This window comes from Neolamprologus multifasciatus, chromosome 19 (assembly GCF_963576455.1).
Source record: "Neolamprologus multifasciatus chromosome 19, fNeoMul1.2, whole genome shotgun sequence".
NCBI classification, from domain to species: domain Eukaryota; kingdom Metazoa; phylum Chordata; class Actinopteri; order Cichliformes; family Cichlidae; genus Neolamprologus; species Neolamprologus multifasciatus.
Window position 1 is genome coordinate 10,757,490 of NC_140457.1, and position 19,880 is coordinate 10,777,369.

General features: G+C 38.1%; 2 protein-coding genes across 5 annotated transcripts; one reads left to right on the forward strand and one right to left on the reverse strand.

Annotated features, from left to right (window-relative positions):
- Nucleotides 1-329: 329 nt before the first annotated feature.
- LOC146496045 (uncharacterized) lies at nucleotides 330-6,405 on the forward strand. The gene is made up of 13 exons (XM_085142410.1): nucleotides 330-562; nucleotides 783-902; nucleotides 1,544-1,663; nucleotides 1,817-1,936; nucleotides 2,211-2,330; nucleotides 4,241-4,449; nucleotides 4,537-4,582; nucleotides 4,655-4,788; nucleotides 4,980-5,111; nucleotides 5,212-5,326; nucleotides 5,423-5,557; nucleotides 5,642-5,767; nucleotides 5,881-6,405. The coding sequence occupies exons 1-13, from the start codon at nucleotides 373-375 to the stop codon at nucleotides 6,024-6,026; spliced, it is 1,713 nt and encodes a 570-aa protein (XP_084998536.1). The 5' UTR covers nucleotides 330-372; the 3' UTR covers nucleotides 6,027-6,405.
- map7a (microtubule-associated protein 7a) lies at nucleotides 4,062-12,704 on the reverse strand. Of its 4 annotated transcripts, XM_085142407.1 has the most exons (16): nucleotides 12,538-12,704; nucleotides 12,007-12,270; nucleotides 11,277-11,372; nucleotides 11,096-11,167; nucleotides 10,814-10,977; nucleotides 10,607-10,706; nucleotides 10,304-10,420; nucleotides 9,928-10,085; nucleotides 9,710-9,840; nucleotides 9,389-9,627; nucleotides 9,126-9,303; nucleotides 8,882-9,050; nucleotides 8,675-8,779; nucleotides 7,851-7,901; nucleotides 7,477-7,705; nucleotides 4,062-7,063 (listed from the first exon to the last, which is right to left on the reverse strand). In XM_085142407.1, exons 2-16 carry the CDS (start codon nucleotides 12,131-12,133, stop codon nucleotides 7,053-7,055), a joined length of 1,947 nt encoding a protein of 648 aa, XP_084998533.1. In that variant the 5' UTR covers nucleotides 12,134-12,270; nucleotides 12,538-12,704; the 3' UTR covers nucleotides 4,062-7,052. The 4 variants fall into 4 exon arrangements, with proteins under 4 accessions (XP_084998533.1, XP_084998534.1, XP_084998532.1 ...); XM_085142408.1 differs by lacking the exon at nucleotides 12,538-12,704 and having other exon boundaries at nucleotides 9,928-10,061; nucleotides 12,007-12,504; XM_085142406.1 differs by lacking the exon at nucleotides 12,538-12,704 and having other exon boundaries at nucleotides 12,007-12,502.
- Nucleotides 12,705-19,880: the final 7,176 nt, after the last annotated feature.

Consider the following 19,880-nt stretch of genomic DNA (forward strand, 5'->3'; position numbering starts at 1 on the left):
CACATAGAATATCATACACTTCTACATCACAGTCACAAAGGCTTGCACACAACGACAGAATACAATAAATTTGTAGCCTAGAACAAAAGAAACGCAAACGAAAATACGACCAAACTAATAGGAAGGCTGCAGAATTCCACAAACTTGCACAGCCACGAAACGCCTAAAATATTTAGATATTAATATTTATTACGTGTCACAATAAGTTTTACTTTTAAAGTTGTGTCGAGATGCAAAAACTTCAAAGCTAGAAGAGCGAGATACTTTCGATAGTCTAAATTTACCTTGCAGTCACGTGACACAGCAGTAGGCGTGTCTACGTGCAGGTTGTGTAAAATAGACAGGTGTCGGGACCTTGTGCAAGATGCAGTCATGGCTTCAGGTTTTTGTGACACCTGCTCGCAGTTGTTGAAGGAATTTGCGGATCACTTGAGGAGCGCTTGGAGAGAGCTGGAGCTCAAGATAAAGGAAGCTTTCAGGGATATTGGACGGTGCAATTGCTTTAGGATTTCATCCGAGAGAAGGACGGCTTTTGATTTGCCTTCCTTACGCCTCAACTGTGGTAGGAAAATTGCAGCCATGCACATTTTTTTAATGGAAATCGCAGTAGAAGAACAAAAACCGAGGCAGACGGCCTCTGTGTTATTTGGAAAATTGAAAAGCATCAAAGTAAACGTTTAGACAGCAACTTCTTTAAACTTTCATACTGCATGTGCTATTACTCTTCAAAGGTGTACACAAGTTTATATGATCAGTTTAATTAATCTCTTTCCCCCTCCCAGACAACGAAACTCAACTTCTCAGCCAGGAAAGTCTGCAAACACTGAACAAACTTGCAACCTCAGAAAACACTGATCTACAAATGACTTCAGCCATGTATTATCTACACCTCAGTCATCATCGTGAGTATAAAGATTTCACGTTTTTGTTTCATCTGACAGTATTCCTGATAGCAGTAACTTGCAGATGATCAGCTGTTGTTTGCACTTCAGGTTTCTTCATAAGCCTCTATCAGTTACTGCAGAGATATTTTCTCTAACGGGTGTGACCAGCATGCAAATTTCCAACTGTATTTTTTTCCCCAAGGCTGGCAGATAAAATGCCCACTTATGGACCCATGTGTTACAAAGAAGGAAGAATAAGAGGATTTTACTGTGAAATTTACAGTATGCTTTATTATAATCTGCCAACCAAGAACCCTATAGTGCATATTAGTCTGAGGCTTCTTCTTTCAGCACAGCATAGACAGTGTTCTGTAGTATGTAAATGGGTGACCAGGTGTTTTGTGTATAGGTGGCAGTTGACAGATTGCTGTGTTTAGATGCTTGAGATTATAGCACAACTCACGAGGGATATATCTTTTGAATTTATAATCAGCTACAAGTATATAATTCAAATTTGTAACATTTAGCTTCTCCCAGTAAGACTGACTGACATACAACTACTATAAATTGGTCTCAACTCAAACATTGTTCATTCTGACAGCAAGAAATATGACTTAAGTTTCAAAATGTGTTATTTTTCCCTTGTTTGTGTGTTACAGTGAACTGTCCATTACCAGATGTCTTCATGGAGCCCATCGTGGCTCTACTTTTATCATCTGATCTCGATGTTCAAAAGACTGTCTCTCTTGCTCTTGTAAATCTGTTGCTAAAGAATAATGGTAAGAGATAATAATAGTAAGAGATTTACATTATTATAATTTTTTTAATTAATCCAGAATTTTAGTGATTTTGATAGTATTATTCTAAAAATTTGTGTTCTTTTGGATCAAATGGCTTATTTATCATTTGCCATTCATAAAATTTGATTTCAGTGTGTAAAGAATTGGTGATAGAAATGGGGATGCTGGTGCCCATAATTGAGTTGTTCCGGTCAGGTGATCCCACTGCTCAGTGTCACTCCTGTGCCTGTGTTGCCATGTTGGCCTCCTCAGGTTTGTACAGGTTTGTTAAAGTATTTTTTTGACACAGTTTAGAAAGTACAAACGCTTAATTTTAAAAGCTTATTATGTATTGCAAAATAAATGGCAGGACTTTGAGGATGGCAAGAGAACTGAAGCCTTATGAGAAAAGTAGTTATTTTGTTCCATATGCTTCTTGAAATGACCTCTCCTCTGTCTTGCTGAAATTCTGCTAATTTTTTTTATGGCCATTGGCACTCCAAAATTGTCCCTGCATGCATGGTTGCTATTTCATCTTTCTTTCCAGAGTCAAATCGAGATTCTTTGATGGTTGATGGAATCATACCACTCTTGGCTTTAGCAAAATCTTTTGATCCAAAGGTCCAACGGAATGCAACTTGGGCTCTATTACACCTCACGCAGTCAGGTGGGACCATTTCATTTGAATTTAATTGTGCACTTACAGTTGTGTTTAGAAGTTTAGATACACTCATCATTGGCATCAATGCCATGGTAATTTAGGGATTACTTTGAACTGTTCTTTTTCTAGGGTGGAATGATTGTGCAATATACATGTTTATTGAGTTAAAAAAACAAAACAAGAAGTCTGTGCACAGTTTTGAATTTATTTGGGATTTTGTCTAATCAACCCAGGGTCAAAAGTATAGATGCAGGCTCAGATATACACACATCCTTACATTAGTGGGGGTACTAATGTTTTGTTAAATGCCCTTTAGTAAGTTGCACCTCAACCAGATGTTTTTAGTAACCATCAACAAGCTTCTGCAATAATTCTGGATGGATATTTTACCAATTCTGCCAAGAGAGGTAGTTGAGTTTTTATTTATTTGTTTGATTTCTTGTGGGGTTTGTTTGTTTTTGTTTTTAAATAGGTTGAGGTTTGGGAAACCCACTCCAGAACCTTAATCTTAGCCTGCTTCATCCTTTCCAAAAAAACGTTTTGATGTGTGTCTTTGAGATCATTGTACCTTTGGAAGACCCAACTGACTCAAAGTTTTAATCATCTAGTTGTTAATTTTAGGTGAATTTGAAGGTAGTCCTCCCTTCTTTATTATTTCACCCACTTTGTGCAATATACCAGTACCACTGGAAGCAAAGCACCCCCAATGGAGCGATCATGGCTCAAGAGTTGGCAGCTCGTCTTGTAATCGGAAGGTTGCCTGCTGGTGGTGGTCAGAGGGCCCAGTGGCGCCAGTGTCCGGCAGCCTCGCTTCTGTCAGTGCGCCCCAGGGCAGCTGTGGCTACAATGTAGCTTGCCATCACCAGTGTGTGAATGGGTGGATAACTCAATGTAGTGTAAAGCTCTTTGGGGTCCTTAGGGACTAAGTAAAGCGCTATACAAATACAGGCCATTTACTAGAGTATGATGATACCACCACCATGCTTGACAGTTGAGTTGATAGCCTCACCTTTATTGCTCTAAGCACACCTCTTGCCATTGTGGTATTCTCTTCCTTGGTCAGCACCCCCTCAGCCCAACTGATGTAAAACTTGCTTCACATGAACAGTGATGCTGACGTTCCTGCGGTTTTCAGGCAGGCTTGAGTCTTGGTGGTTCCTGGGTTACTGAATAAACATCCTAACCAATTTCTTCTCATCTGAGGGTGATAGTTTAGGTCTTTTTTTTTTTTTTTTTTTTTTTCAGAGATGGGTAAAGTGGTGACAAATCCTAATAACTTGTACTTATGTACAGTTGTTTGAAGTAATGCTCTTTAAACCTGCAGTTGTTTAGAAGTGACTCCAAAAGACCTTCCTAACTTGTGTAACAGTTCTCATTGCTTATTCTTCACTGAGTTCCCAGGAGTTTCCATTGTTCTGAGTACTGGTCAGTCCAACATATGCTCTCAAACAAATGCTCCTTATGCAGGCAAAAAGAAACTGAGTTGTAGTCAATCATGATCACTAACAAGGAGTTAATTTGCCGTGGCCTTAGGCCTAGAAGCTTGTTGATGGCTACTAAAACCATCTGGTCGATGTGTAACTTAGTAAGGGAGGATATTTACCCATTATTGGGGGTGTAATTATATATTTGAGCCTTTATCTATACACCTTTTTCTTGGTGTCGATTAGAGAACTGCACCCAATTTGTGTGTGTGGTTTTTTTTTTTTTTGGTTTTTTTTTGATTAAAAACAAAACAAAACAATCTTTCCACCCTGGAAAAGAACAGTTTAAAGAATTAAAAGGCCAAAATTCCCGTGACATCCATGCCGATGATGGGTGTATGTAAATTTTTAAGCACAACTGTATTTTCCAGAAACTTCTCCATTTCTTCCAGTGTTACATTTCCTTTTATTTTATGTTTTTACTCTCTTCAGATTGGTCAACAAGGCTGTTATGCCAAGCAGGAGCGATTCCTGTTTTGCTTCTTCTCCTACAGTCCTCAGATTCAGAGGTTCAGTTTTATAGCTGCACTGCTCTTTGCAACATTGCTGTTATCCACGAGCATCACCCAAGATTGCTCAGAATTGGGGGTCACTATTTATCAAGGTCTCTTTTGACTCTTATGTCGTCACCTGTGAAAAAGGTAACTCTGAACATGAGTTATTTTAACTTAGTTTAAAGAAAATATATTTTTAAAGAGGGGGAAAAAAAAACCCAACTTCCTTTTCAGAATTCAGCCCAAGCGTGCCGGTGCCTGCAGACTCTTTCAAAGAATGGTAATTATAAAAAGTAAATTCAAAAAAGGTATCATACCTCTGGCAGATGGTGTTTATTACTTTTATGTGTAGTTCTCATTCAGGACCAGCTGATGGAGCTTGACTGCGTGATGCCTCTGAAGGCGCTGTTAAAAACCTCTACTTCAGTGTGGATTGAATCGGCCCTAACGCTACTGTCTACACTGTCGGCACACCCGTCAAACACCGTATGTTAGCCTAAATAAATAATTAACAATAAAGCTGGGAGCAGTCCTGGTTTTGTTATAGAACTGCTTAGTGGTTGAGTATGGTTTTATTTTTGCATTGTGCCAATATTTATTGAAATTTTAACCTAAAGTAATTGCACAGTTTTTATTTAAATTCTAATATTGACAGTAGTTTTGTAATTTGATTCCAGGACATCCTGGTAAGTGAAGGACTGTTGGAGGAAATTGGTCAGGTGCTTCATCATCCCAGATCAAACTCTGTTATAGTCACATACAGCTGCAAGATAATCACCGATCTGTGCACTTCCCACGTCGGTGAGCAGGTACTTGCAGACTACAATTCTTTTTCTTTTTTCCTACTTCTGCTTTATTGATTTGTCCAAGACTGATAAAGTTCTCCTAAATCCAACCATTGTAATCTAGGCTGTGATGGAAAGTCTGTGCTTACCAGGACTCCTCTGTGCGCTTGTATCTAACACCCTGTCAGATGAGACATTGCTTCATGTGACATCATGCTTGCATCACCTGATGGCCTGTGGTGAGAGATCTTGCCTTGAAATAATGACTTATTTATTTTGAATGTTTGCAGTGGAAAACTTTTTTAATAATCTATTACCATTACTCACTGTTTCAGATGTACTCCGGACAAAATTGTCAGCAACCATAACATCAGAACAAGTTTCAGGCTTAGTGAAGCTGTCAGAGCAAATCAGAAATTCCCAGCTGGCGTACAACTCTGCAGCTATCATAAGCGAATTAGAAATGACTGGTAATGCAATGTGGCAAGAGAAAAGAATGCCTTCCTTTTGTGTTTTTACGCTGGATATATTAAATGTTTCTGTTTTCATTACAGAGGAGATGATCCGTTTGTTGAAGCCACATTACACTTCCATATCCAAGTACCTTTTGGGATTCCTCAAAAAGAAAGATGTTAAATTCCAGCAGCTTGGCGTAGTTACCATATTTAACCTCAAGAAAGGTTTGCATTAATTGCACATTTGTTTAAGAACTGAAAATACTGATATTACTGCATAAAATTTAAACAGTCTGTCATTGTAAGAGTTCAGAGTTTCTTCCTGTCTTCCTCTGCAGATGGAGACTTTTCATCTCTGTTGACTAACAGTGAGCTAAAGGTTCAGCTATTGAAGGTGCATGCACAGACAGAGGAAACTAGACAGCTGCTTCAAATGATTCAGCCCCTTTCTACATCTCCTGTCAACCCTGGACTTTCTCAGTGAAGTTACAAAGAGAAGCGCACAGACTTTGCATGAACATAACCACATTGCATGTAAAAGCTACATTTTTATATAATGTGTTTTTTAGCCTGGGGTTTTAAAATGCTTGGTAGTTTTTATTTTTACAGTTTATTTATGTTTTCAACTGGAAAAACAAGGCGAAGACGTGGCATAGTATTAACTTTAATCAAATATGGCATATAATAGGCTAACGTGATAGTCATAAGCAGTACTTGAACTATAAGATCAAATATTGCGGCTCAGATACATCTGGTTTTGTTTTATGCTTTTATATTAATAAACTCTTAAACGCTATGCATCAGACATTGCTTGTAAAGTGATTATGCAATATCAAACAAAGCACTCAGTGCAAAAAAGAAAATACACTGTGCATTGTATCCTCTAAATTGGCACAAATACACACACACACACAAGAAAAATGAAGCACAGTCTTTGGAAACTATATTCCTTAGCAGCTTTGAATTACATGATTGCTATACTTTACAAAATCCAAAGTTAAGGTACAGTGGGAATGCAGGAAGTCATCTTTTGCTAAGACGTTAAACTCTTGTATTCTCAGAGCAAACTGCCACTTTTGCTATTCTAACTCCACAGTGACAAAACCGAGGAAGAAAAAGTGCAAGGGTGGCAAGAAATATCAGGAATAAGCAAAAAGCATACGGCATATTGTGACTGTTTAGAGTTCCTATTCCTAATATTTCAACAGATGCAACACTCTCCTTAACTGATACACTACGTTTGCCAGCACAGTCTACATCTACTGCTTTTTGGATAGTTATTAGATCGGAAAACTGCTGTACTGAAAAAGCTCATATGCGATTTGCTTTATGCTTGTGCCACTGGTTACACACAGAAAAGTGACCAAATGCTGACATCCTCATTGGGAGGCAAGGCTATAATTTTACATGCTCTTTCAAAGTGCCGAAGGGGAGCAAAATAGCTATGCAGCAGTAATCCTTGTGTTTCACCGGTCTCCACCAAAGGCTTTGAAAGTCATCCTGCAGGCATTCAGATGACCTCTAAAAAAAGCAAAAGAAGATGACGAATGATAGATATTAAATCAAAAACGGCAAATATAACATTTTGAAAGCAGCATTATGAGCATAGAAAGCTTCACCATCAACCTGAATACGTTTTTTTCAAAGCTTGCATAACTTTCCCCCATTTATAACTGAGTTTTTATGAGTTGGTTGCTACGGGCCTGCCTGCACAAATCACTGTGGATCATCAATCACGAGTGAGTGAGCCTGCCTGTGCGGGTAGTGCAGCCAATTGGGAATTAACATGGCAAATTATAACATATAAATGAGTAACTGGTAACTTAAGGTGGGTGATTCTACAAACGCACTCGCTGATTATTAGGCTGATGGTTGGTTTCGCTTTCCCACCCTGAGGACAAGTGTTTTTAAATACTATGCTGGTTGATTCTCACCTGCACGTTGGTGGGTCTGGATTTCCTCCAGGCCAGTGAGAGTTCTAAGAGACCTGCGTTCTTTGAAGGCCACAACAGGTAGCATATCCTCCTGACTGTTCAGGCCCAGCTGTGTGGTTTTATTTCCCACTGGCACCTTGGCTGTATCTTCTATCGTTCCATTGTGCACAGGCTGCGTGTTTTCCTTTGGTTGGGCATCATTTGACATAATCCTCACTGGAACAGATTTCTGTGATAAAAGACAATCATTTTAGTCAAGGACAAGTTGTGTGGCTTTTAAAAGTTAAACAGATTGTTTAATAGCTGATGCAGAATGTGCGTCATGAGAGACCTGAGGCAGTATACTTTTTAAAAAACGAAACACTTAACCTCACCGTATCTGGAGAATCAGTCCTTCTGGTTCTCCGCATGATCTCCTCAAGTCGCTGCAAAAGAAAACAACATTCACTAAAATACTTTCACTCAGAGAATACATTCAGTGTCTTTCATAAAACAGATTTTTCGGCACACCCTGTTTACAAAATAAATTTGCTTACAAATTAAAGGTAAAATAGCAAAACATCCACTTTTAAAAATACTGTCTGTAATATATATTTTTTGACAACCGTGGCAATGGCTAAAAGCTAAAATGAGGCAACTTTTATTGCAGAGTCTCCTGATGTTCCAAGGAACAAAGGTACCGATTTTCAGCCTCGTCCCTTGTGTACAGAAATGTCTTCGGGCTCTGTAAAACTCTGAAAGATATTAGTGATCACAGTGGATGAAATCTCCAAATTATTTAGAATTAAAAAGGTTCTTCTTAAATGGCTGAAATATCCTGTCCATACACAGAGTGATGAACCCCAGTGCAAAGTTTCTTGCTCTTTTTATACTCATTAATTTTTCTTCTTAACTTGATAAGTTGTCAGATTTTGGTATTTTGTTTTTTGGGGGGTGGGGGGGGGGTGTTAGCATTATACAACAGCGCCATTTTCAACATGTTGCAGGAATCAAGTTCAAACAATGAATGGAAACAATAAAATCTCAGTTTCAACTAAGTCTTTCAAATATTTTCAGTTGCACAGTGTCCATTTTTATCATTGTAACTTCTTTTTCTAAGTGAGGTGTATTAATTATTATTTTTTTGATTAATTCAGTTAATGTGTGGCCCGAGCTGTATACAGAAATGACGGTCGTACTTTAAAATCCTAGTTGTCACCTTTTTCCTTGCTTGGCGCTCTGCCTCCTCTTTCTGTGCGAGCATTTCCCGCTCTTTTTTCAACTGCTCTGCTTGTGCTTGCTCTTTGGCTAGTTCCTCCTCTCTCTGCACAGACGGGTAAAAAACACTAAGTAAGAACGTGAATAAAAAACCAAATTTATCTACGAATATAACGCATGATAACAAAAAAACTTTTCTGTTTCCCACCTGTTTCTGCAAGAGGGCAGCTTCCCTCATAGCCTGAGCTCTCTCTTCCTCAGCTCGTCTCTGCTCTTCTTGCTCCCTTCTCCTCTTCTCCTCTATGAGACGCTGAGCCTCAGCCTGCTGTCGTGCCCGCTCCTCTGCCCTCCTGCGCTCAAGTTCTTCACGGCTCCGCCTGGATGTTATTTCTAATGTTCTTAAAAGCTTCCTAATGAATATTGTTACCATATACTTGGATGTGCTTTTTTACCTTTCAGCCTCCTCCCTCTGTAAGCGCTCCTGCTCCTCTTTCTCCCGCTGTAGTCGGGCCTCTCGCCTCTTTTCAGCCAGGAGACGTGAGGCTTCCTCTGGGTCAGTAGTTCCAGCTGAGGGGCGGGACATGGCTTCAGAAGTCTGTGGAGCTGGACAAGGAGGCATTTTGGAGAGACCTAAAGAGAAATAATTTACACTTCACTATAAATATCCCAGAAACACATTGACACACTTTGTGCTAGATACATTTTTCTAGCTTACCTCCATCTCCTGCTGTTCTCTTTGCTGTCACTTTGTCTTTGTCAGGCAAGTTTGAACTTGGAGTCTCCTGTGGATTTTTACCCCTCAGTTTCTCTTGCTGAGATTCAACTGATGTCCTGACAGGCCTGGAGTTAGCAGGAGAGAGGGCAGAGTTGCAAGCAGCAGCATCTTCCTCAGGGAGTGATGGGAGCTCAGGCTGGAGCAGGGTTGGCTGTTTGATGACTGATCTTTGTGAGGTCCTTTAAGAAAAATTAAAAGGGAGCATTTTGTTCACATTACTGCCGCTCTGTCTCTGATGCACAGTTGTGGCACTTTACCTACCGTTCTGATGATGGAGAGGATGTTCTGCTCGGCATCAGAGTTGATTTTACACAGACGCTGGTATTTGATTGAACGTTAGAGCGAGTACTTGAGGTCCTCTTAACAATATTTTGCTGCTTTGCTGCTTTTATCTAGATCAAAAGAAAATGTTATTTCCAATTCAAAACTGCGACTGAAAAAAGAGACAGCTGGCTGATCGTAAAGATTTCTAGCTATACCTGTGCCACACTGATGCTTCTGTGCTGGCTGTTGCGAGAACCAGAGGAAGCAGATGGCCTGTTGTGGACTGAACCAGAGTGATGCCGGGGTTTGTGAGTGGTGGTGGTGGGGGTATTCATGGAGTGGAATGAAACTGCACGGCGACAAACATGGACAACTGAGCCAGTGTTTTGCGCCATAATTATGGCAAATTGGAGAGCAATGCACAAATGGTGGGAACAGTGAAAAGGGTGGAAATATGAAGCAGTGTATCAGCAGAGAGAAAAGCAGCAGCGTTAGAGACCAGAGGGCCCTGAGATATTAGTTGTTGTAGCAACAGAAGATCCTTAATGTTAAATTAAAATAAGTACATTCTTCTGTTATTTGGGAGAGTACCTTGTTCTCCTGACTGACAACCAGCACTCTTGCTCCTGGCCAGATAAGAGCATGTGGGGGTAAGGAGACGACTGACCAGGTTCTTCTCCCATGTGGTCAGTGGCAAGCGATGTGGAACTAGTGTATTAATCAGTGTAAAGTTTTAAATGCAGCAAAAACAGAAGATAGGGTCTGCCAAGAATTGTTGTGTTAAGATATCCTACAGAGACAACAGATACTGCAAGCAGGTTGTTATTAGTTTAGTAAGATTATGTTAGAAAAAAAGAAACGAGAGAGAAATGAAAGCACATTCGCCTAGCTTACCATTTTTAGTGAGTTTCCTTCCTCTTGCATTTTGACTGAGGCTCTGCTGGGCCTTTTGGCTCTTCTCGAGTGTCCTACGCACTGCAGATTCATATCGTTCCTTAATTCAGAAACACCTTTGAGTTAATTTTACTGAATTTAGCCTGAACAGTGAACTCATCAGCATTGCTGGAAATAAAATACTCGATATCCACCATCAAAACTCACTCTCTCCTCTTTGAGCCTCTGCTTCCGCTTCTCTTCCACAGCAGCACGCCTCCTCTCCTCTTTGACCCTCTGCTCCAGGAGTTTCTTCTTGCGCTCCTGCAGTTGTTGTTCATAGTAAAGCTTAGCCCGCTGCTCCCGCTCTAACCTGCTCAGTTCCCGAGAGGCTAAGAATGAACAAAGCAGTACAACATGGATTTTTGTTTATATAAATATTATTAGAAATTGAGGTCAGTGTACTTGCAAGGACATGTGAATATTACCATCATGTAGGGGCCCACATACCAAGTAGCTTCTGGTGCTCTTCTCTTCTTTCTCGTGCGGCTTTCAGCCTCTCGTCAATATTTTGTCCATTACCTGCCAGGATGCAAGGATACGATATAATAGCAATTTTACTTACAGAAGTAAAAAAACATGGCCTGACATCCTAAAAATGTTACAGCAGGGTGAGTGTGCTCTCAAAAACCTGCAGCAGCCCGAGGAGTAACTGTGTTGCAGATGTTGACAGAACAGGTTGCTTTCTTTGCTGTCGCTGTAATCGGTTTGTGATAAGAGCCATTTTCTGTCAGAGAGGAAAAAAAAATCTTATTCTGTAGAATATTCCTTCATCAAGGCTTTATTTTTTGTAATAAAACTGATACTCATTACACAGATACTTGGAATAGTCTCCGTCTGTAAACAGACACAAGTTTATAAAGCTAAATTGTTTGAAGTGGCCCTTGGACACAAACTCAAATCAAATCAGCTTTTAAGAAGCTGTCCCAAACAGTGGTGGTTCAGGACTGTTTGGCCCCAGGGTCAGCTCCACATGAAAGAGCCTTTATAAATTGCCTACATATAAAAGGCTAGCACCTGATCAGTCCTCATGAGGGCAGCTGAATCAAACACTGTAAAAGGTTAAGATAGAGTGGCACACACAAGACTGAAGAGTAATTAGTTTAAACAAGGTGTTTCTTTAGGGCTGTACCGTATACTGGTGTTGTTAGTTTATTTTGTAATATGTACAAACAGATGCCTTGTTATTTAGTTCACAGTAGTCATGTGCAAAGATTTCTTAAGAGAGATGCATAATCTATATGATCAACTAATAATTGATATGGTGCAATGATCCTGTGGTTCTAATCTACAATCTCTGATTCAATGAAAAGGCAGGTTTGATAAGATAATCATAGACAGCACAGAAAAAGGCTACTAACCTTCTGTTTTTTCATATCTGTTTCTCTTCCTTTGGCTTTCGATGGTACGTGTAGAAAGAGGTCCCTGCGATGGAGGGATGACACACTGTTTCTTCTGCACAGCCATGCTATGTACTGAACCTGGCATACCAATGCTCTCCCTTAAAACCCCCCTTCCTTTCTCTCCTCCTCCTCCTCTTTTGAATTTCTATTTCAAGATGCCTCTGGGTCCTCGGTTAAGTGTGGTGTGCGTGGAACTGCCTCCTGCATCAGCTGCTTGTCCATCTGTGCCTCACAAATAAACAGGGAGAGAAGCAAGAATACAAAGCCTTTAGTTATGCCCGTGTCCAATGGATTGGAAAATATTAAGGCAGGGTTGTTCACATTGAAAATTTCCTCCAGTCTCGTTCAGGATTACGAAAGTCTGAAGAGATTCTGAGCCTCTGTGAGTCTCATCTATAAAAAGGCTACTCCCCCTTTAAAGATTTCACCCTTGTGAGCTGCTCTGCTTTACTTTCACATAATATAGCTGTGTCACTTTAATTCCCCCACCTCACTGCCTCTTTGCTGGATGGAAGCAGGCAAAGGGATGCAGTATTTCCTGGAGGCCGTAAAAAATTGAAGCAAACCTCAGAGCTTGCCATCATGCATAATTACCATTGCATCACGGCTGCAATATCCAATGACATATATTGCCTGGACATTAACTCGCTGTGATGCAGTTAGTGTTCATAACAGATGAGGCAAAAATGGCCTCTTTTTCCCTATGATTCATCCTTGGCGAATGAAATAGTCTGACCACTAGATGGAGGGCTTTCTTTAAAGAAACAGATTCAGCCATATCCACCCAGATTTGACACGTGACATTTTTACATGTGACATTTTTACTTAATGGTTTGTTGTTGTTAATTTTTGTGCTTTAACACTTGTACTTGCACTGTAAACAGTGCATTATAACTTAGCTGACCAGCAGTCCCTGTGCTACACTTATTTTTAACCTTAACCTGTCACCTCAATTTTTCTTACAAAAGTTTAAAAGATAACAGCGCCATTCAATACATTTCCAATCTACTTAGAAATCGACTGAAAACAGAAAGTGTGTATATCTCACATGGATATTTAATTTAAGGCTACAACATGATTTAAATGCAAAGTTTGATACCAGAGTGTTATTTTCTAATATTCTTTGTAAAACAGTTATTTATGACAAAGCTAATCACAAATGTATGAAAGCTTAGTGTCATAAAAATTGCTTATACATTTTTATGCATTTAATCTTTGATTATTTTGCAAAGTTTATATGCTGATATGTAACTTTTTGTAAAGTATTAAACAATAAATGAGTACAATAAAATGAATGCATTATTTTTGCATTACAGCCTTGTGTTCAAGAATCAATATTAGCTGAGAACAGGTTGTTTAACCTGTTTAACCTGCTCATTTCTTCCTAGTTGCCATCAAAACATAAAACCCCATTAAAGATGAAAATCATCTGCCAAGTTAAGAAAGAGATAATTCTCCATCGTTGGTTAGCTACAAAAACACTAAGCTAGCATGCCTATTAGCTTACTTTCTTCATGAAGCTAAACTATCAGCTGAACTTTTTCTAAAAAGTATAAAAAGTTTAGCTTTTTATTAGCAAATATCTACTGATAAATAGTTAGTTTTGAGAGAAAAGAAAACATTTTATAGGCATCTTACATACAACTGTTAGCATTAGATTTAGCTAAAATAAAGTCTACGCTGTCTCTGAGTAAACCAGAGAACTGTGTTGGTGCAGTTTGAGTTGAACTGTTAATACTACTACTACTACTACTACTACTACTACTACTACTAATAATAATAATAATAATAATAATAATATTGATAATAATAATAACTAGCCCTCCTGCGTTCTAGGTGAAAAAATGTACCCGCCTGGGTAACTTTGGATTTTTGATTTTCAATATATCAGGCATTTTAAAGACTAGTTGCATGAAACTTGGCCAGGATGTGCATTTTAGCATTATTTTTAAAATTCAATGATCCCCTCTATGGTGTGGTGTATAGTAAAGGAGATAAACATAAGGCTTAACTCCTACGTTCTAATTTCCATTTTGGGCCCCATTGACTCCCATTATAATCACATATTTTCGATATACTGTAATTCTGACATGTGATAATTATTTTCTCGTGAATACCTAATGGATCTAAGCCTCAGCCTTCAAAATAAAGGAAAAATAGGTTTTGGATCAAATGAGCACAATATTAGGTACAGCACTCCCATAGACATTTTCAGTGGTTTTGAATGCAGGTCATGGTTATGTTATTATGCAAATTACATGGCAATAAAACAGCTGACCACCATAAAATAGTCTTGATGTAGTGGAACTGATATAAGAGAGTGGCGTGAATGTGATTGAGAATATATATATATATACTGTGTGTGTGTGTGTGTGTGTGTGTGTGTGTGTGTGTGTGTGTGTGTCGGTCGCAAACAAAACAGCCCATAGAGCCGCCTCCTTGAAGTGTACAAGAGCCTGCAACTTTCTTCTCTTCCTCTCTAAAGTCTCTCTAAATGTTTGAAATCTCTTCACTCTGAATGAGCCTTGCTTGCTCAGCAGCAAGGGGGGGGATGGGGTGCAAGAGCAGGCACGTCTTTGTTAAGCAGAGGGGGGAGGGGTGTGAAAACAGCCACCTGGCTGGGAAAGGGCAGACAGGGGAAGGGCAGTCTTTGTGTCAGTGACACAACAGAGCCGGGGGGAGGGGGGAGAGGAGAGGGAGGGGAGAGACATAGGGATTAGTTAGTTATTGGATAAGTGCACATTTGAAGTCTGTGAGAATAGTTTGCACAGACGACACGAAATGGACTGAGGCGCGCATGCACAACACGAAGCGCACGGTCAATTTAGGGGAGGCTTGGAAGCTGTGCTCAACGTGCAAACAGCAGGTTATTATCGTAACTGCTGCAAATGGTAGGATGTCCTGTCTGCAAAATCCACCCATCTAGAGGTTCGTGCTATAAAATGTAAATTAAATCTTTGTTCAGTTTGTTGTTGAGTTTGTTCAGGTCAGTTCAGTTTCCCAGTGGCACAGGAACAGAACAGGAGGGAGAGACAGAAAAAGATCATGGTCTGTACAATAAGATAGAGGATGATCTTTTTTTTTTTTTAAATTTAGGTGCATCTTTGAAGTCTGTGAGAATAGTTTGCAGCCTTGTCTTACTAGTGATTTCTGCACAGACGCCACGAAATCCACAGACGGGCGTAAGCACAACACAAAGCGCACAGTCAATTTAGGGGAGGCTTTTGCTGAGAAAGAGCAGCGTTCCAAAAAGCGGAAGCAGTGCTCATCGTGCAAACAGCACATTATTATCATAAGTGCTGCAAAGATATATATATAAGATATGTCCTGTCTGCAAAATCTAACCATCTTGTGGTTCATGCTATGTATGATAATGTAAATTACATCTTTGTTTAGTTTGTTGTTGAGTTTTTTCAGGTCAGTTCAGTTTTTTTTTGCAATAAAGTGTTATTGTTCCAAAAATAATAATGCATCCAAATCAATGTTGTTATGAATTATTTACCCATTCAAGGCTGTAATAACCTCATGCCAAATATTTCCATTTGCAACAAATTTTTTGAAAATATTGCATATTATGGTTTTTTTCCTCCCAAAAAAACAACAGGGTTTTTTATGACAATAAAGCCATAGAAACCTAAAAATTATTTCAAAAATTATGAAAAACTTTATGTCTGTGGTTAGGTCTGAAGTTGTTTAAAAGATCTGATGTGAAAAAAAATGAAAAGAAAATTCATATATGATATTGCTATATCACCTCTTGGTTGGGGACCCGTTTGGGTCCCGAGGGATACCAATGGATGTAAATTGCAAAAACTCTTATTGCTCCAAAAATAATAATGCATCCAAATCAATGTTGTTATGAATTATTTACCTATTCAAGGCTGTAATAACCTCATGCCAAATATTTCCATTTGCAACTAATTTTTTGAAAATATTGCATATTATGGTTTTTTCAACCCCAAAAAACAGGGTTTTCTATGACAATAAAGCCATAAAAACCTAAAAAATATTTAAAAAATTATGAAAAACTTTATATCTGTGGTTAGGTCTGAAGTTGTTTAAAAGATCTGATGTGAAAAAAAAGAAAAGAAAATTCATAAATGATATTGCTATATCACCTTTTGGATGGGGACCATTTTGGGTCCCGAGGGACATAGGAGGGTGTAAATTGTAAAAACTCTTATTGCTCCAAAAATAATAATGCATCCAAATCAATGTTGTTATGAATTATTTACCTATTCAAGGCTGTAATAACCTCATGCCAAATATTTCCATTTGCAACTAATTTTTTGAAAATATTGCATATTATGGTTTTTTCAACCCCAAAAAACAGGGTTTTCTATGACAATAAAGCCATAAAAACCTAAAAAATATTAAAAAAATTATGAAAAACTTTATATCTGTGGTTAGGTCTGAAGTTGTTTAAAAGATCTGATGTAAAAAAAAATGAAAAAAAAATTCATAAATGATATTGCTATATCACCTTTTGGATGGGGACCATTTTGGGTCCCGAGGGACATAGGAGGGTGTAAATTGTAAAAACTCTTATTGCTCCAAAAATAATAATGCATCCAAATCAATGTTGTTATGAATTATTTACCTATTCAAGGCTGTAATAACCTCATGCCAAATATTTCCATTTGCAACTAATTTTTTGAAAATATTGCATATTATGGTTTTTTCAACCCCAAAAAACAGGGTTTTCTATGACAATAAAGCCATAAAAACCTAAAAAATATTTAAAAAATTATGAAAACCTTTATATCTGTGGTTAGGTCTGAAGTTGTTTAAAAGATCTGATGTAAAAAAAAATGAAAAAAAAATTCATAAATGATATTGCTATATCACCTTTTGGATGGGGACCATTTTGGGTAACGAGGGACATAGGAGGGTGTAAATTGTAAAAACTCTTATTGCTCCAAAAATAATAATGCATCCAAATCAATGTTGTTATGAATTATTTACCTATTCAAGGCTGTAATAACCTCATGCCAAATATTTCCATTTGCAACTAATTTTTTGAAAATATTGCATATTATGGTTTTTTCAACCCCAAAAAACAGGGTTTTCTATGACAATAAAGCCATAAAAACCTAAAAAATATTTAAAAAATTATGAAAACCTTTATATCTGTGGTTAGGTCTGAAGTTGTTTAAAAGATCTGATGTAAAAAAAAATGAAAAAAAAATTCATAAATGATATTGCTATATCACCTTTTGGATGGGGACCATTTTGGGTAACGAGGGACATAGGAGGGTGTAAATTGTAAAAACTCTTATTGCTCCAAAAATAATAATGCATCCAAATCAATGTTGTTATGAATTATTTACCTATTCAAGGCTGTAATAACCTCATGCCAAATATTTCCATTTGCAACTAATTTTTTGAAAATATTGCATATTATGGTTTTTTCAACCCCAAAAAACAGGGTTTTCTATGACAATAAAGCCATAAAAACCTAAAAAATATTTAAAAAATTATGAAAACCTTTATATCTGTGGTTAGGTCTGAAGTTGTTTAAAAGATCTGATGTAAAAAAAAATGAAAAAAAAATTCATAAATGATATTGCTATATCACCTTTTGGATGGGGACCATTTTGGGTAACGAGGGACATAGGAGGGTGTAAATTGTAAAAACTCTTATTGCTCCAAAAATAATAATGCATCCAAATCAATGTTGTTATGAATTATTTACCCATTCAAGGCTGTAATAACCTCATGCCAAATATTTCCATTTGCAACTAATTTTTTGAAAATATTGCATATTATGGTTTTTTCCCCCCAAAAAAACAGGGTTTTCTATGACAATAAAGCCATAAAAACCTAAAAAATATTAAAAAAATTATGAAAACCTTTATGTCTGTGGTTAGGTCTGAAGTTGTTTAAAAGATCTGATGAAAAAAAAAATGAAAAAAAAATTCATAAATGATATTGCTATATCACCTTTTGGATGGGGACCATTTTGGGTAACGAGGGACATAGGAGGGTGTAAATTTCGACGAGCGCACAAGGGCTAGACAATAAAACTGTTTTTCACTTGGGTAAACTAATCCATAGAAAATTTGTAGGAAATAATTACTAATAACACAAACAAGGCTGGCAATGTTGTGTTATGTGCATAATTACATGCAACTCCACTCTTTTAGCTCAAAGGAAAGACTGGTACTAACAGCTGCAATGAAAACAACTTTACAGCTTCTCATAATATATTTTTCTTTTCAAGCCCTACATACTTTATGGTGAATGTGTCCCCCTCTGGCAGCTTAAACATATAAACTTTCTTTTGTGCTCACTATAGAGACACAAATGAGTCCAAATTATATGTTATCTTGTATAACATATCTTGATTTGGATCAGAAAACCTTGCCTTTTGACTCTCACTCCAAAGGCTTTTTAAAAAAAGGTCAGGTATGTTTAACAGTCCTTCTAAATTCTCCTCTGCACTGTGAGCAGTATTTTGGGTATCAGCTGACTGTTAAGAGTAGTGAAAGGATATTTGTTCCTTGTCTTTAGTTCCCTTCCAGGTATGGTCCTCTTTTTTTTCAGCTGTGTAGTGAGCCAAACACAGTACAGCCAACTGCAGTGACAGTTCTTCGGCCACCAGGTGGTGTTTCCATTCCTTTCTTTGGGATTAAAGAGAGAAACATGGTAAGATGCAAAAATGTATAGACTCTCCAAGCACTGTCCGTGATGTGCTCACATAATTTGACAACACAAATGCTCTCACATGATTTTTGTTTGCCCATTATATGATAATAGGGTGTTTTATTATATATGGTACATATTTCTATCCACAGACATTAAAAATAATCACTCAGATTCTGAGTATTTCTTTAGTTTCTGAGGTCATATACGGTCAAATACACCCAGGCCCTACGTGCTCACTAGTTAGCACAATGCCAACTCAACACCACCACCAACAATGCCCTGTGGCTGTGTTTCACTGGTCAAGCTTGCCAGAGTCGTCATCCAAACAGTCTGAAATGTGCCCCAACGATATAGTACACCACAGTCAGCTGGTGTCCCCACAGAGTCAGTGGAGCATGAATAAGATGTTGATAACCAATCTACAACCAACAGCCAAAAGAGGTCTTTGGACACTGGACCTACATGGGATAAGGTTGCATGATTGGTATCAATTCATTCTGTGACTCATCTGTGACTCATCCTAGACGACATTGTCAAAGGTGTCACTTTCTCATGCATATTCATAAGTGTTAGCTAAATATTCATCCATAATATAGAAAATGCTTTCTTTTATTGCACAGTTATTGTGTTTTGAAACTCTTATGTTGTAGTAGAAGTCCACTTCAATTCAATTTTATTCATATAGTTCATAATTATAGTTATAATTCACAACAGTTGCCTCAAGGCGCTTAATATTGCAAGGTCAAAACCCTACAAAATTAGCGAGAAATACCCAACAATCAGATGATCCCCTATGAGAAAGCAATTGTGACAGTGGGAAGGAAGAACTCCCTTATAACAGGAAGAGACACCCAGCAGCACCTGGATTAGCCCTCTGCTCTAACAAGCTAGAAGGTAAGAGGAAAGAGAAGAGAAAAAAGAAGAGCACAGAGAGACTAGAACAAAACAAAAACTATGGGAAATTATTAATTCATGTTAATTTTTGTTCTTTGTCAAAACAGAAACACCAGCAATGGCAGACTGGTTTGGTCCCTAGAGTCATCTTCTGTGCTTAAAGTTGAATTTGATGACAACATCCATCAGAGAATGAGGTTAGTATATGAGACAGCAGGGACAACCAGTAACTTTGCACTATTGGTGACACGGTTAGCTCTCCTGGAGGAACTGGGACATCTCCTCAACCC

Coding starts and splice junctions, on each gene's coding strand:
- LOC146496045 (XM_085142410.1), top strand. CDS start 373: ATGGCTTCAGGTTTTTGTGACACCTGCTCGCAGTTGTTGAAGGAATTT. Junction 4,450..4,536: donor TGTCGTCACCTGTGAAAAAG/GTAACTCTGAAC, acceptor CTTCCTTTTCAG/AATTCAGCCCAAGCGTGCCG. Junction 4,789..4,979: donor CGGCACACCCGTCAAACACC/GTATGTTAGCCT, acceptor ATTTGATTCCAG/GACATCCTGGTAAGTGAAGG.
- map7a (XM_085142407.1), bottom strand. CDS start 12,133: ATGCCAGGTTCAGTACATAGCATGGCTGTGCAGAAGAAACAGTGTGTC. Junction 11,168..11,276: donor TACTCCTCGGGCTGCTGCAG/GTTTTTGAGAGC, acceptor GCATCCTGGCAG/GTAATGGACAAAATATTGAC. Junction 7,706..7,850: donor GGACTGATTCTCCAGATACG/GTGAGGTTAAGT, acceptor CTTTTATCACAG/AAATCTGTTCCAGTGAGGAT.